This window comes from Styela clava, chromosome 8 (assembly GCF_964204865.1).
Source record: "Styela clava chromosome 8, kaStyClav1.hap1.2, whole genome shotgun sequence".
Classification (NCBI taxonomy): domain Eukaryota; kingdom Metazoa; phylum Chordata; class Ascidiacea; order Stolidobranchia; family Styelidae; genus Styela; species Styela clava.
This window is the reverse complement of record NC_135257.1, coordinates 2003551-2018054: the sequence shown is the minus strand read 5'-3', so window position 1 is coordinate 2018054 and position 14504 is coordinate 2003551. Positions and strand designations below refer to the sequence as shown.

Here is a 14504-nt window from a genome sequence, read left to right as displayed (position 1 = left end):
CTATCTGCTCCCAGACTTAGTCAGACTCAATCCAGTCAATTTCTTGATTTAGCAAATCATATTTATTTCAAACCTGGTCTGGCTCATTATCCTATATTAGCTTGAATAACTTATTCTTGTTTAGGTAAAGCAAAGCATAACCGAGGATGGACATCGTTACATTTAGCAAGTTATTTTGGACATCTTGATGTAGTTAACTATCTTCTTTCATCTAATGCAAATCCTGATGTCAGAAATTTTACTGGAGATACTCCTTTACACAAAGCTGCATTTACAAGTCGAGAAGTGAGGATGGTTTTTATTATAGTCTACAAGATTTATTAAATTCTTCTATTGGACTTGACAATACAAAAGTGAAATACAAACTTACAAAGTGAAATTAATTATATACATAGTGTATTTTTTTTTTTTGATGAGATAGATAATCTTGTTGGTCTTCAACGATTTTTTGATATTTGGACAACACATTTTAGTCAGATTCAATCTTAAATCAATTTAGCCAAATTGTCCAACAGGTTTCAGTTTATAATAAAAATATCTGTGGCTGAACTGAACTGACATCTCAAACTTTGCATTTTCCACAGCAATCTATTGATTCCAGCAAGTTATGTAATAATCGTTATTATTCATAATTCATTGTACTTTTTCATAGCTTTTTACAATTGCACATGAATCTGACAAATTAAAAATGTTGAAGGTAAAGTGTGATAACTGCTCCATAATTCTTTGCTATCAGCAACACTGCTATAAGTCGCAGTAATGCAATTTCTCCTATTAGTCTTCTAAATATTAAAAGATACTTATTTGTTGCTCATTGATATATTTCAGGATGTTGTTCATAAAATATTGGAATATAATGCAAATCTTTTCATAAAAAATGATGAAAGAAATAAAGCAAGTGATGTTGCTTGTGATCAGCATATCAAGAATATTTTACAAGGTGGATTTTTGAATGTTGATATTATAGTATTGTTTAGCTTTGTGCTACAGCGTATATTCAAATACTGTAACTGTAATATGTGAATGTTCCCTCATCCCTTACCCAAGAGGTAAGCCTTCTATGATGGCATCACTGGTTAAAATATTTGGTTCAAATCTCATGCCCACCACCTCACTTAGGTTGTAATAAATTGTGTAGGCAACGCTGAACCACGAAGGTTCCGGTTCTTGTAAACTGGAGTTTAACTGTATCTTTTTGCCTAGCAGTGACTGCTTGTGCAGAGCCTTTCCGGGGCAAGAGGCATAAAAATACGCCATAGAAACAAATATTTGTCTATTGCAGGGTCATATTATGCCTTCAAAAAAAAATATTGCAATGGAACGATAGTTCTATGGTACTCTATCGCCACCAAGCGGAAATCTCAATATCATTTGAGGTAAAACAAAACTACGGTATATGCACTACAACATTTAGTAGATCAACTCCAAACCCAGCTAGTTACTATGTTTTGTGTATATTAACCGAAGAACAATATTTTATGCCCTACAATGTTCAAGATAAACTTTAATTTCAGCCTCAGAGAAAACACAGATCAAGAAATTGTCTGAAAGAATATTAAACGCTGCTAAAGATGGAAATGTTGATATTATTGTGGACACTGTAAGTTCAGCAGTTTATTAGGAATCTAATTAAATGTGCCGTCGCGGAACACCGGTTGAAAATCACTGGCCTATTACACTATCTGAAATCAACATATATATTAATATATAGTCAGATTTTATTTACTTTTATTCATGATACGTTTCCTTCCTCTCGTTATAATTGATTAACATTGCTTATTATGTTGCATAACTAGTTGTCTACACATCCAGATATTATAAATGCAAATACAGCTGACGAACTAGGAAATACACCATTACACTATGCTGCTATGAGAGATAATCAGTCAGTTGCAGTTTATTTATTACATCACGGTGGCGATTCTTCTATAGCTAATAAAGAAGGTAGGTAAATGCTTACTAATGAGATTACTAGAGTGTGGTTGTGTTTATTATATGTCAGTGTGGTCCAAACTTTGACACACGGGCTGCATGCGCCCCGTTGACACATTCCCTGCGGCCCGCAGAAAATTTTAGCGTGCACTAAGGTAAAACATTGGCAGATATTTGTATTTATTAGCAAAACATTTCTTAGTTTCCCCAACTATTGAAACTGGGGTCGGGATTCAAGGTTTAAACCCTTGTCCTAATCTCGATGTCGGGAATGATATTTGTTGAAATCACGGAATTTCAAGGTTTTATATATAAACGTCAAGGCGGTGCCAATATGGTAATGACGACCTGTGATCGGTACGAACGCGTGTCGATAGGCCCTTACGGGTACATGTTAAGACAGCCGTACATGCACTTTGTTTTCTAAAATTAATGAAGCGATAATAAGTGAAATATTGTGTGGAGCAATAATGCGAAAAGAAGAGGGGTGAAGAGAATGAATTGTCTTGTGCAGACGGGGCCCGGCCGATGAGATAATTCACGCTTTTCATCTCAACTTCGCACCTCAAACTCGAGTCAAGCAACTCCTTATCTGGAAAGACGTTTTGTGCCTTTATTTTAGTACAGACACACCCCTTCACCCCAGTGATGAAACGCAGATCTGAAGCAGTAGCCGAAAACAGGAAACGATACATTGTTTTGTTTATGCTCTATATATTTTCCTCAAAATAAATAATCAAAAACACCACCTATGCAACATACCAATAGGCTGATAAGAACAAAAAAATTTTGCTGACTTCTAGGTTTTCCCCACTGCGACCCACAAGGCTACCTCGAAATTTTTTGCGGCCCTTCAATCTCATAACCTTGGACCACCCTGTTATATGTTAAAGTGCTGGTGAGAGACATGGTTCAGACTTAAATTGACTTGAATTATTTAAACAAAATATCTTGATTGTTGGACTCAAATAACCACTATGGGGACTGGACTCATGCCTGGAAGACAATTTTGTATCTTTGAAGTAGCAAAAAATTTCTGGTAGAAAATATGATTCAACATTTTAAGTAAATATTGTATTTAAAAAAATCTACAATTCACTAGCTTTAACAAACTCCAATGGCCAATGAGTTGTGATTTGAATGATCCATTACGTGAATTGACCCGCCAAACTTCGCTTTTATTAAGGTTCAATGTCCAACATTGATATGTTGCCAATATTTGTCTGATACAGATGCATTCTTACATTGCCATTTGATAAACTAATTTTCATGTATGCGCGATGGCATGGCAATTAAATTGTTAGACTTTAAGTGTGTTGGCACCGCAGACTACACTCTCAAATCTCTTGATGACGATCACTTCACCCATATAATAAATTGAGTAGGCAATGCAAAACCGAAAAGATTCTAATCATTCCAAAGTTAGTAGCTCCGTACATCTTGCTGGGTTGCAGTGGCTGCTTCTACAGGGCCTAATGCAGAGTAAAGACAAGAATAAGCTTCATCTAAAAAATCTAGGATTTTACTCATTTTGATTATAGTAATATTTTCGAGTTGCTGTTTTTTTTTTAAATGTATTTAGCTTTTCTGATATTGTAATATTTTTTTTGTTATCAGGAAACACTGCCATTGATATGTGCAAAACAGAACAACTACGCCGACTTCTTGATGTTCAACCTATACAAAACTCTGTTAAATGTGTTCACAGATTTGAAGGATTTATTTATAGGGTGAGCGTTGATTTTAATCATCTTTTTAGTAATTTTTTTTCAGGCTGCTTATAATGTCAATTACTTCAAAGAAAGTGGAAGTAGCTTTTGCCTTTGATTATTTTGTGTGACATTTATTTTATTATTTTGTTTTGGGCCTGGAGCTTAAAGCATTAAATCTTTCTCTGATGCACATCTGGAGTTGAAATCCATGTCCAACACCTCACCCGCGGTGTATGTTATTGTGTAGGCAATGGCGAAACAAAAAGATTACAGTCATTGCAAAAATGGTAGTTCCTTGCACATCATTAGATATCAGTGGTTGCTTGTACATGGCCTTGTTTGGAGCAGAGAATAAAGATCAAATAAGTAGCCTATCACACAGAAAAAGTTTTGAAAGGGCTTTCATGGAACAATGTATAAATCGTGTTACACTGTATACCGTACCACTAAATCACATAAAAATCTGGCAATTTTCACATTTCCCATGTCTGGTTATTAGGCAAGGTGCTCCAAGACTGATGATTGTGAGTACTAGAGTTCCAAATGTTTCTTTGCATCACCCCCTTACTAGCTTGTAAGCTATAACCTGCTGTAAACTCATTTGATACAAATTAAATTGTCTGTGTTGCATAGCCTATTCCACCAGTTTCATTGATATAGTTTCCATTCTGCTGAATTCGGGTGATCCATAATATTTTTTATTCAGAATGCACTGATCAATTAAACAAGGCAGGATTCATTATTCATTTTTTCATAGCTATGTAACCTGTGGATTGATTTTATAGGATCAGCATTCTGATTATGATATGAGTTTTTATCTTTATATTTAGCTGTTTCTGTATGATTTATTTTATTTTTTAGAAACGTTTTATTCGACCTCAACTACATTGGGTTGTATTAGACAAAGGTGTTCTATCTTATTTTGCACGACATGCAGATGCTGTTACTGGTAGTAAAAGAAGAATGTTCAAGTATTTAACTGATGCAAAACTTACTGTAAGATATTATTCTACTAATTCTGCTAGAGATTTGTTTCACATTTAACATAATGCTTTAATAGGGTTTTGCTTCCATTTTTTAGCAAAAACTGTGTGAAATGTTTAGAAATTCAATATTGATCTTTGTAAATTTTGATCTAATTGTCTTAAAGTAAATTTAAAATCCACTTTCAATCATTCAAAGATGCCTATCCATTCTATTAACTTTTAGTTGGCCATCCCTTTGTCAGGTCTTGACTCTCAATTTTATTTTTGTATGGTTGAATTCTCAGTTGCAAACGTTTATTTTTTGTGTTCATTTGTTTTTATTATGCATCTAGGTGAGAGAAGACAACACACATTCCTTTCAAATATTATTTTTTGATGATTCAATACATTATTTACAAGTTAAAAAAGGACCTGAAGCTCATATCAGCCGGCAGGTTAGAAGAAACTTTCATATATTGCTTTCAGATACTTTGGTGAATTGCCTCCGGTCAATGGCACAATGAGGCCTATAGTCTTATTTAAAGCATACCAAATAGAGCTCATAAATTTGACAACTTAATTCTCCCATTATAATCAGAAACACCAAATATTTGATATTCCTTATTGTGATTTTCCCTGACCTTTTTTTAAAGTTCTACCTGAATAATAATCTTTTCAGAAATGGGCACAGGCGATTCAACTGCATATAGACTATAGTAGTCATTATGCAAGAGTTGGTAAAATACAAGATAGTGAATCTGAAGATGAAGACGAAACAAATAATGTATTATCTGTTGTTAATATACAAAATACTGTGGAGGTAATTTTTTTTCTTGTAAAATAAAGACACAATTAATAATGGGTCAAAAAAAATCAATTTTATGATATTTAGAACATCACTGCAATACAAGGGTGTAAATCCTAAAGGGCAAAACTTGAAAAGGCTATTTTGAGAAAATAAAAGAAATCATATATTTTTCTTTTTCAACTATTGGTACTTATCATTGAAATACTTGATCGAATATTGTTTCAAACTATCATTAGATACTAGTTTGAAGAGAACCCATTCCTTTGTAATGTTTCAACATTCGACACTTTGTCTTTAAACCCTCAAAATTGTACCCAGGTTTCTAGTGTTATGGCACCAGAATGATTGTTATTAAGATTATTCTTTTTGTATTTTGGTATTATAAAATCTTTTTTTTCTTTGTGGTTTTTTATCCTAAATAGGTTGTTTTTATGATAGTGTCATTAATTGAGATTAATTCTTAAAATTTAGAATATATGGCTTTGAATAATACATAATGGTTAATTCATCACTGTCTTTATTTTTGTTTAGACTGGTCTAGCTCATCATGAATTACTTAAGAAACAAGTTGACGAATTTGCAGTCGCTGTACATAAAATGGCAATATCAGGTGGGTACCATCTATTCTGTTTTTTTTCAAATTCTATACCATTTTTTTGAAGAACTTCAGGTATGCATAATTCACTACCTCATAGCAATTTTCCTGATCGTATTGACACAAACTGCTTCAAGTCTAACGTCAATTGGTATTTAGCACAATTCACACCATAATGCTTTATAGTGTTAGTAGCTCCTGACATTTTTGTGGTCATCCAGAGGTTTGCTTAGGAATCATTCTCTTTAATTTTTGAGCAAATTTTCTTAGAAACAATCATTTTTTCGGGGCCAGAAAAAAATGGTAAAAATACAAGTTGACTCAACCACGATAGAACATGTCCTCGATCCATTGTCAATCTAGGTTGTATATGGGAATTGTTCGATGGTGGAGAAAATTCCAGGTTGTGAGATATGGTTTAATGTATTATGATATCAGAGAATATAGAAAATAAGCTGAACAGTCGAGGCAGTTATGGGAGTAGTTTATCAGTAAATGATTCCATCGTGTGGTGGCAAACATGTTTCTAATACTCAGCTGCATGATCTAGCCCAGGGATTCTCAAACTTTTACCCATTATTGCCTATTTACAGTACCCTTTACATCATCATTGTCCCTCGATAATACAAAAAATGTAAGGTACAAACAGATTTATTACAAACAAATAGACTAATTATAATACACAGGGTTTTTAATAAGATAGAAGAACTTAGGGTTCTTCATCAAATTTTTTATCAAATATTTAGAGACATTTTGGTCAGGTGCAATCTCAAAAATGTCTTCCCAATTGCTGATGGAAAGGCGATTTCTTTGTTTCGATAGCAATAACGTCATAGATGAAAACCTTTTTCTACCAAATAGGATGTTGGAAATGGAATGCTCCATGGTTTTACTGCGATACATATGAGCGGGTATTTGCCCTATGACTTGTAATCAAATATATCATACCTATCTTATGTAAATTCCATTTTGAATTCGTTATTATTGCATCATATCTCTTTATCCAAAAAATACCAGTCTTGACTTTTCAAGAATGCGTTATTGCCCTCTTATTCGTGATATTTGCCCTTTTGAGAATTACTGAACTAGCCTATGAGTAAGCGCCTTGAACTTTGTTCTAGATACCTCACAAGCTGCACAAATATTGCTCGGCAAATGTCATCAGATATTGAGCATATCAAATGAAATGACAACAGCATTCTCTTCCTGTCTAACAACATTACAACATCAAGACCAGGTAAGATAATATTGAACTAAAATAAGCTACGGCTATGTTGTTTGGTTCACCTGTGAAAGATTCAGTTCAGCATATTTCAAACATGACGTTGTTGTCTCTTAATGGGATTATAAAACAGGCTTTTGCAGGACATGGTTATATGAGTATAAGTATTGCACTCATCTCAAAAATGATTACCGTCATAAAATGTGAACCTGTGATTGTTGAACCGGTGGATGAGCAGTGTAAGAGTTAGTATTGGAGATGTATCGCTATCGGCAATATCAGCCATATTATCAATATCGGTAGTTGTATCGGTACCGGCTAAAATTAGATAGATACAGATAAATCCTGTGCGCCGTATTCACTGCCTGATTAACTCTACACAGTTACTATAGTGAGTGATTGCCCTTAAATGGAAGGGCATAGAATAGGATTAACATATTTATCATGGGGGATTTAACATATTTATCACAGGGTATTTTTTCAACAGAGTGTGAAACCAGCTATACATATCTTACAATACTTATGCAGATATCGGTTGGTGCTATTGTAGGTCCTGGCTCAGAGCAAAAATAATACTATTCTACCGATTAGTTGCCAATCTAGCATTAGAGTTAGCAGTGCATCCTTTTTTCATCAAAATTGATTTATTGATTTTCAAACAGCAGTTTAACTATCGTTACTAATTTCATTAGACTATACTAATATTTTATTCTAGTATTCTAATATTTAATATCTGACAAAGCTTTCAAATTCATTGTATGGCATATACATAGTGTTTCATATCAAGATCTCTCTGCCCTCTGCATTGTTTTTAATTTTTTGTAGAATAATGGAAACTTATAAGTTATGGTATAATTACTTCTCAATTTTCTCATTTAATTTTATATAAGTATTATTTTATTCATCATGAATAATGCTAATATCATATTATATGAATACAGCCATCCTCAACACCTTTTGTACATTTTGGCCCATGTTTTCATATCGTCACTGAAATGAAAGTGAATTCTTTTCTTTATAAATACTAGTAAATAAATCAAAATTTTACTTCTGATCAATAATAAATTGATTATGGGGAAAAACTATAATATTATATCTTCTGTGATTTTTGTTAAAAAAAATAATGTAATGACTATCAAAGTTTTTTTAATATTCATTCTCGAATCCTATGTTTCATTAGGGAAAACCTAGATATTTGAAAAAATTTTAATAAATAAAATTTAGGATATCGTCATCCAATCTCACTATTTGGCCTTACAATATCAATATCAATATGTACTTTTTTACAATAATTTATCATAATAATGGTATGCACACATTTGTATTATTATGCGATTTATGTGTACTCGCATGAATAAAATCAATTGATTTTTGTTGAAAATATCTATTAATATATTGTTCATTTGAATTTAAAGTATTCAGTTGAAATAGAACTTGCTGGAAGTATAAGATTGATATTTTTTATTTATTGAATTAGGTAAAAAAAAATTATAGTGTTCCCAAAGATTTTAAGATTTTTTTTTAAACTGCTGACAAAGTCACACAATATTGAAATATATTCATATATTATTTTGTTCAATCACTCTTCATATATATATCATAAATAAATTAAATTTTTGAAACTAGGATTTTTTTTATGTTTTCAGATCATACACTATCTTATGAAGTTACATATGACTATGGGAACACTTTGTTACTATGCCCTGATGCTATTCATAGCTTGAGAGAATATTGGAGAAAAAAGCAAGGAGAGAATTTATGCAATTCAATATTCAACAGAAATCTTCTTTTGTGCCCAGTTTTACAGACAGTTTAAGTGCAGTGTAAAGATTGAAAAGTTGTTCTAGCTTTGAAATGTTGAAAGAGAAATTTAATGGAGCATATCACAAATGTCCTGATCAAGTGTCAGATTGCAGAGCTAAATTCAGAAAAAATTTTGAAAAGCATTTGAAAACTCACTTCACAAGGTTAGAGTTACGGTACCATGGTTTCTTCAGCATATATCAGCATATTTGTTATAAAGAATGTCAATTTGAGACCGAGCTTTTGCTGTTCTGCAACCAAGCACAAGGTTTTATTGCATTTTCACACTGTCAGACTGTTTTAACCAAGCATATGTTGCTTCTGTAGCAGGCTGATAATTCAGTAATTAGAAATTATATTTCAGATGCTGTGCAAGACAAAGAAAAAACTTATCCAGTTATTGAAATAACAACAGGTTTTGGGTATTTTGTTAAAAATTGTTGATTTTTCGATTTTAGGTTTAAAAACATACACCACACAGATAGTTATACCGCTTCATAGTAAGTTTATCATTTTTAGTATTTATATTAAAATTTGGAAAATGATCATAACTTTTTATTTATCCTAAATTATTATAACTATTGCCTTGGGAATATTTATTTCCCAGTAGGTCTGCGACCATATGCTATTGTAATCTGGTTAGTGGTTATGTGCCTGCTTGGATACGCACTTGTTTGGATTATAATTGTTTTGTTTGCTCTTTGAAAGTGTACGTGATTTATTCAGAGTACATATATTCATAGGACACGGACACCCAATTCCTATTTCTATTTTGATTGATTAAAATTATGTTATTAGTGCCTAATACATTTCCCCAGGATTGTTAGATTATTGTATCAGCATCTATTATTCCCAATTTACATATTTGATCTATGGGCAATGCCAATATTGATGATTTTCTTTTCATTACTACCAATGTCCTGTATAAGTTGTTGAAGCAGTCATTATATTCATCTTACTTTGTTTTGTTTTCCAGTTTGAAGACATGTTTATGGCATTGAATTAATCAAAATAAATCTATTTATTTATTCATGTACAACATGTGAGGATTTTTAGTGTGTATAGAAATTTTAGCGTTTCATAAAATAACAATAAACTGCATGTTTCTTTTATAATTTAAATAATCTGATGATTCAAAATTGGATATATTTCATTAAAATTCATCAAAGCAAAAATATATCAAACATTCATTTCAGCTATGTTATGAAAATCTCATTGCCAAAACTTATTTCCAATAACATTTTTTATTTTCTAATTGGTTTCATCCATTGGATAATGAATAAAATATACATACGTCAACATAAATATCACTAACATTAGCATGGCTTTTTATCATAAAATAAAAATCTACTTGACTTGACAAAATCACTTTAATGGATTATGCTTGTCATCAATATCTTTGTTCTGCGTCCACATATTGTATTACTGCTGGAATGCCTCACCATTCTGTTTATCCTTATTTTACCCCTAAGGCATTACAGATGAAATTAGATTCTAATAGAATGGGTTTACTAATCTTTCAATAGCTTTTTGGCATTCATGAAGTTCTAAATGCGGCATACTTTCTCACGGATGTTAGGTATGACTGGTGTCTTTGTGTTATATTCTTTATAATAGGTTCAGGTAGATACCAATATTTAGAAACATTGGTAATAGGACATGGGGTGGGTAGTTTGGGAAAAAGTTCTTTTTATTGGGACAAAAATTTCCTTTTTTTTTCATCTACATGAGCAATCATTTTTAAATTCTAAGTAGATGGAAGTGTTTCTGTAAAATATATTGCATTTATAATAGATGTTCATTTTCTCTGCGGTGCTGATTTGATGTTCTGCATTCATATTTATATTTTACTTTTAGGTTGCCCTCTCATAGCTTTATCATTCAACAAAACACCTCATTTTATCTCATTAGGATTTCTCATGGTGATGAAAAAATCGAGAAATTTTGGATTGGTTATCTATTAAAAAAAATTCAAACATAAGATATCAATTAAACCATAGGGCATTGTGTTGTAGATAAATTTTTTATGAAAGTTGTCATAATGAATTAGGGTGATAAGACATTCCAAATAGCACAATCATATTATTCCTGAGATTACACACATTTTTATTGTCTAACCAGATCATACTATCTCTGATATAAATGAGGAAACAAATATAAATAAAAATTCTATAAGTTATTTCATCTTCAAAGTATTAGGAATAGTTTAATATTAAAGATTTGTCGTGTTATCAGTTACCTATATTTAGATGGTCAGTTGCAGTATTCCATTTCAAATAATTAAAAAGGATTGGAGGTGGCATTTTGTCGGTCAGTTTAATTGATTCAATAAAGTTGTATTGTACAGACATTCATTAATGACTGCTTTGCCATAACAGGAAGCTGTGCACAGATGGTTAGTGGATTAAATCAAGTATACAAAATATTTTTAATAATATTTGAAGTTTCAAAAATAAAATAGTCTATATTTTATGCATACAAATGCTGCTTTGGAGTTCTTTTTGCTTTTAATTCCTGTATGTTATACATTTGTATTTGGCCTGCATCTATCAAGAATAGGCTAAATTCACATTGCTTCTACTTCTTTACATTACTAGTGGACCTTTACTTTCCTTTTAGCCATGGAAACTCAACTAATAGTGGTAGCGGTTGCACTGTTTTGAGTCAGAAGAGTGAAGCATATCATGTTTTGTTCAACAGTTATTAAGAAAACAGTTGCTATTGAAACTACTTTCATTGGTTAATAGCCCTGTATATTATGAAGTGGGAAAGTAAATAGTATTTTAGAAGCGAATGCTTAATTTATTATATAGCATATAATATCTTATTTATCTGCACTGGTGAGTATGTTTTATCTTCAGATTAGAAATAAAAAGAATATTTGAATGAGAAATTTGAACAGTAATAATTGCATTTGACCCATGGTTTCTATTTGTAAAAGCTTTATTATGACATTTTAAAATGAAATCTTATTAAAGCCGGTCAGTTTTGAATTGTGTAATCATAATTAATAGATCACTTGAGTAGTCAATCTGATAATTTCATTTTATATTCTTAAATTACAATTTTTTTTGTGTCATTTTCGGTGTTGAAGATCACTTATTATGAATGAAACACCTTTCTCACAAGATAAGAAATAGTCTGTGGGGTATCGAGTATGAAAATATTAGTCATTATGACAACAATAAGTTAGATATTAATTAGAAACAAGATTTGAGTTGGTGAAAGTCAATGTGATTTCAAGAATAGTATAGAGAAATAGACTTGCATCAGCGTCTGAAAGTTCACACCCTAACTTTTAGATTGATTAAAGAACTTTCAATGGTATTGATATGATGTCTGGTTTCATGAAAATATGAACAAAAAACTATCCATCGATCTAATTTTTGGTATTTCAGAAATTTTAATCGCCCTTAAGTATTTTGTGATTGAATTGATTATTAGGGGTTTACATTATTAGGTGTTTTTGTAGTTGTAGGAAAAACCTGTTGAAGAACATTACATGGGAATCATGTAAAGACTGTTAATGGGAATTATAATATTTAGTTGTGATTGTTTTTAATACATGGATATTCAGAAAACTTGATGCATCCTATTCCTTTTATTCCAAACCCAGTTTGAATTAATTATAAAATCAGTAAAAGTGAAATCGCAGGTAATCATTACCCCAGACTGTAAAAAAAAATCAATTGCGTAACGAACAAACAACGTGGGTGTACCGACTGATCATCCGATGTTCTTGCTTTTTGTGTTGACATAAAGAAGGTAGATGTGTCAGCAACAAACATGAATATATTAATGAGTGAATAATTTAATGCACCATTCTAATAATAGAGGCCAACCTCTGCTTAAGGTATTACTGATCAATTGAAATTAGGTCAACTAAAACGATGTCAAAAGATTATGCATCATAGTTCACTTCCTTTGTATAGTATACTTGTGTGACAGAAGTTGAAATTCACGGTTGTAACATGTAATTTTTTATTATAGAATAGTAATTTATGCAGGTGAAAAATAATACTGACTGAAGGATTTTCTCCTTCCAATATTTCAGCAGGGTAATAGAATAGAATGATTGTAGGATTTACAGGGTGTGGATTCAAATCATTTATGGTTGATTTTTTGAGATAATAACATATAATTATTCAGTTCATTTCATGGTTGATGAGTTTAGTTTATTATTACAAGTATTAGTTAGATGCGCTAAGTTATCTGTAAAATGTACTGGTATCGGTTCAACATTGATGTCATTTTCTTCTTTATGTAATTGCCAAAATTTTTATAATTTAATTTTTCGTTATGAATTGATTGTATAATTTGTTACTTATATATGCAATTAGGTATCATGAATAACATGATTTTAATCAACAAGAGAATTTTAGTTTATTTATAGTTAGATAGTTTACTAATGTTCTGTTTATAGCATTGTATGTGTTAGAATTTATGGCTGTAAACATGGAATCAGCCTAGAATGCAATCATCAAATTGATAGCTTAAGACTGAAAAGTTAGAAATTGATCACTCTTGAACTTTAATCTATTACTCATAATCCCTGTACTGCAAAATCCATTGCAAATGCGAGAATTTACGCATGAGTTATGGTTTTACTGAAATAGTATATTATGGTCCTGAAGTTAGGTAGGCTATATGAATATAAGATTTTTCAATATTCCAGAGCACCAAACAGCTTATTTGCAGTTCTGTTTGAAATTTGAAATATGAGCTATCATTGCTGGTTCTCAATCTTCCCTTCACTCTGGATTTTATATTTTTGTTCAAAGCTTTATACAAAGTAGCTTTTCAAGAACTTTTTAATTTACCGTCTGAGAAAAGTGAAATCGAATTTTGTAATTATTTGATAAAGTGACGATATATAGTGCAGTAATTTAATTTATCATAGTTCATTATAAACGAAGACATATTCTGGTATTAATAACAGAACCCATAAAGTAATTTACCATAATATATTTATCCTACTGATCATACTCAATAACTTTGTATACTAAAGTCATGTATGTTTAATAAGATTATTTTACTTTTCAGTTTACTTTACCTGTCTATCTGCTGTGTCATGGCATGTTTCAATATAGGAAGTCACATAACATAATATGATAGATGGAGAGGATATGATTCATAGTAGCAAGGTCTTTTTAGGTGTTTCTTGAATATGAGCTTCGAAATTTTTGCTTGCTGGATAGTTGACTTTTCATATCAGTAATGTCAGAGTTTTGAATTCAAACGTTGCTCACAATGCCTGAATTAGCACAATATGAAGACAACATTGATAACATTGGAGCCGTGTAACTGTTTCTCACTCTGCTTACCTCAAGGTTATGCTAGTAAAAAATCCCTAGGGGCATATCGTGTTAATGTTTCTCATTATAAACCTCTTGACAGATATGTTGTTCTAATGGCATTTATCATGGATTATAGAGTGAAATGACATGAGCATGAAATGTGAAGTTTC

At 31.5% G+C, this 14504-nt stretch overlaps 1 protein-coding gene across 3 annotated transcripts in view; it reads left to right on the top strand.

Annotated features, from left to right (window-relative positions):
• LOC120345431 (oxysterol-binding protein-related protein 1-like) overlaps positions 1 to 14504 on the top strand; it is a 30406-nt gene that overhangs the window by 1272 nt on the left and 14630 nt on the right. For all 3 annotated transcript variants that reach the window (XM_039414880.2, XM_039414878.2, XM_039414879.2), the window contains exons 2-11: positions 125 to 285; positions 829 to 940; positions 1515 to 1600; positions 1797 to 1944; positions 3550 to 3662; positions 4506 to 4640; positions 4963 to 5064; positions 5289 to 5429; positions 5949 to 6027; positions 7134 to 7249. In XM_039414880.2, coding sequence (XP_039270814.2) covers positions 125 to 285; positions 829 to 940; positions 1515 to 1600; positions 1797 to 1944; positions 3550 to 3662; positions 4506 to 4640; positions 4963 to 5064; positions 5289 to 5429; positions 5949 to 6027; positions 7134 to 7249 — 1193 coding nt within the window. The remainder of the gene's footprint in view (positions 1 to 124; positions 286 to 828; positions 941 to 1514; positions 1601 to 1796; positions 1945 to 3549; positions 3663 to 4505; positions 4641 to 4962; positions 5065 to 5288; positions 5430 to 5948; positions 6028 to 7133; positions 7250 to 14504) is intronic.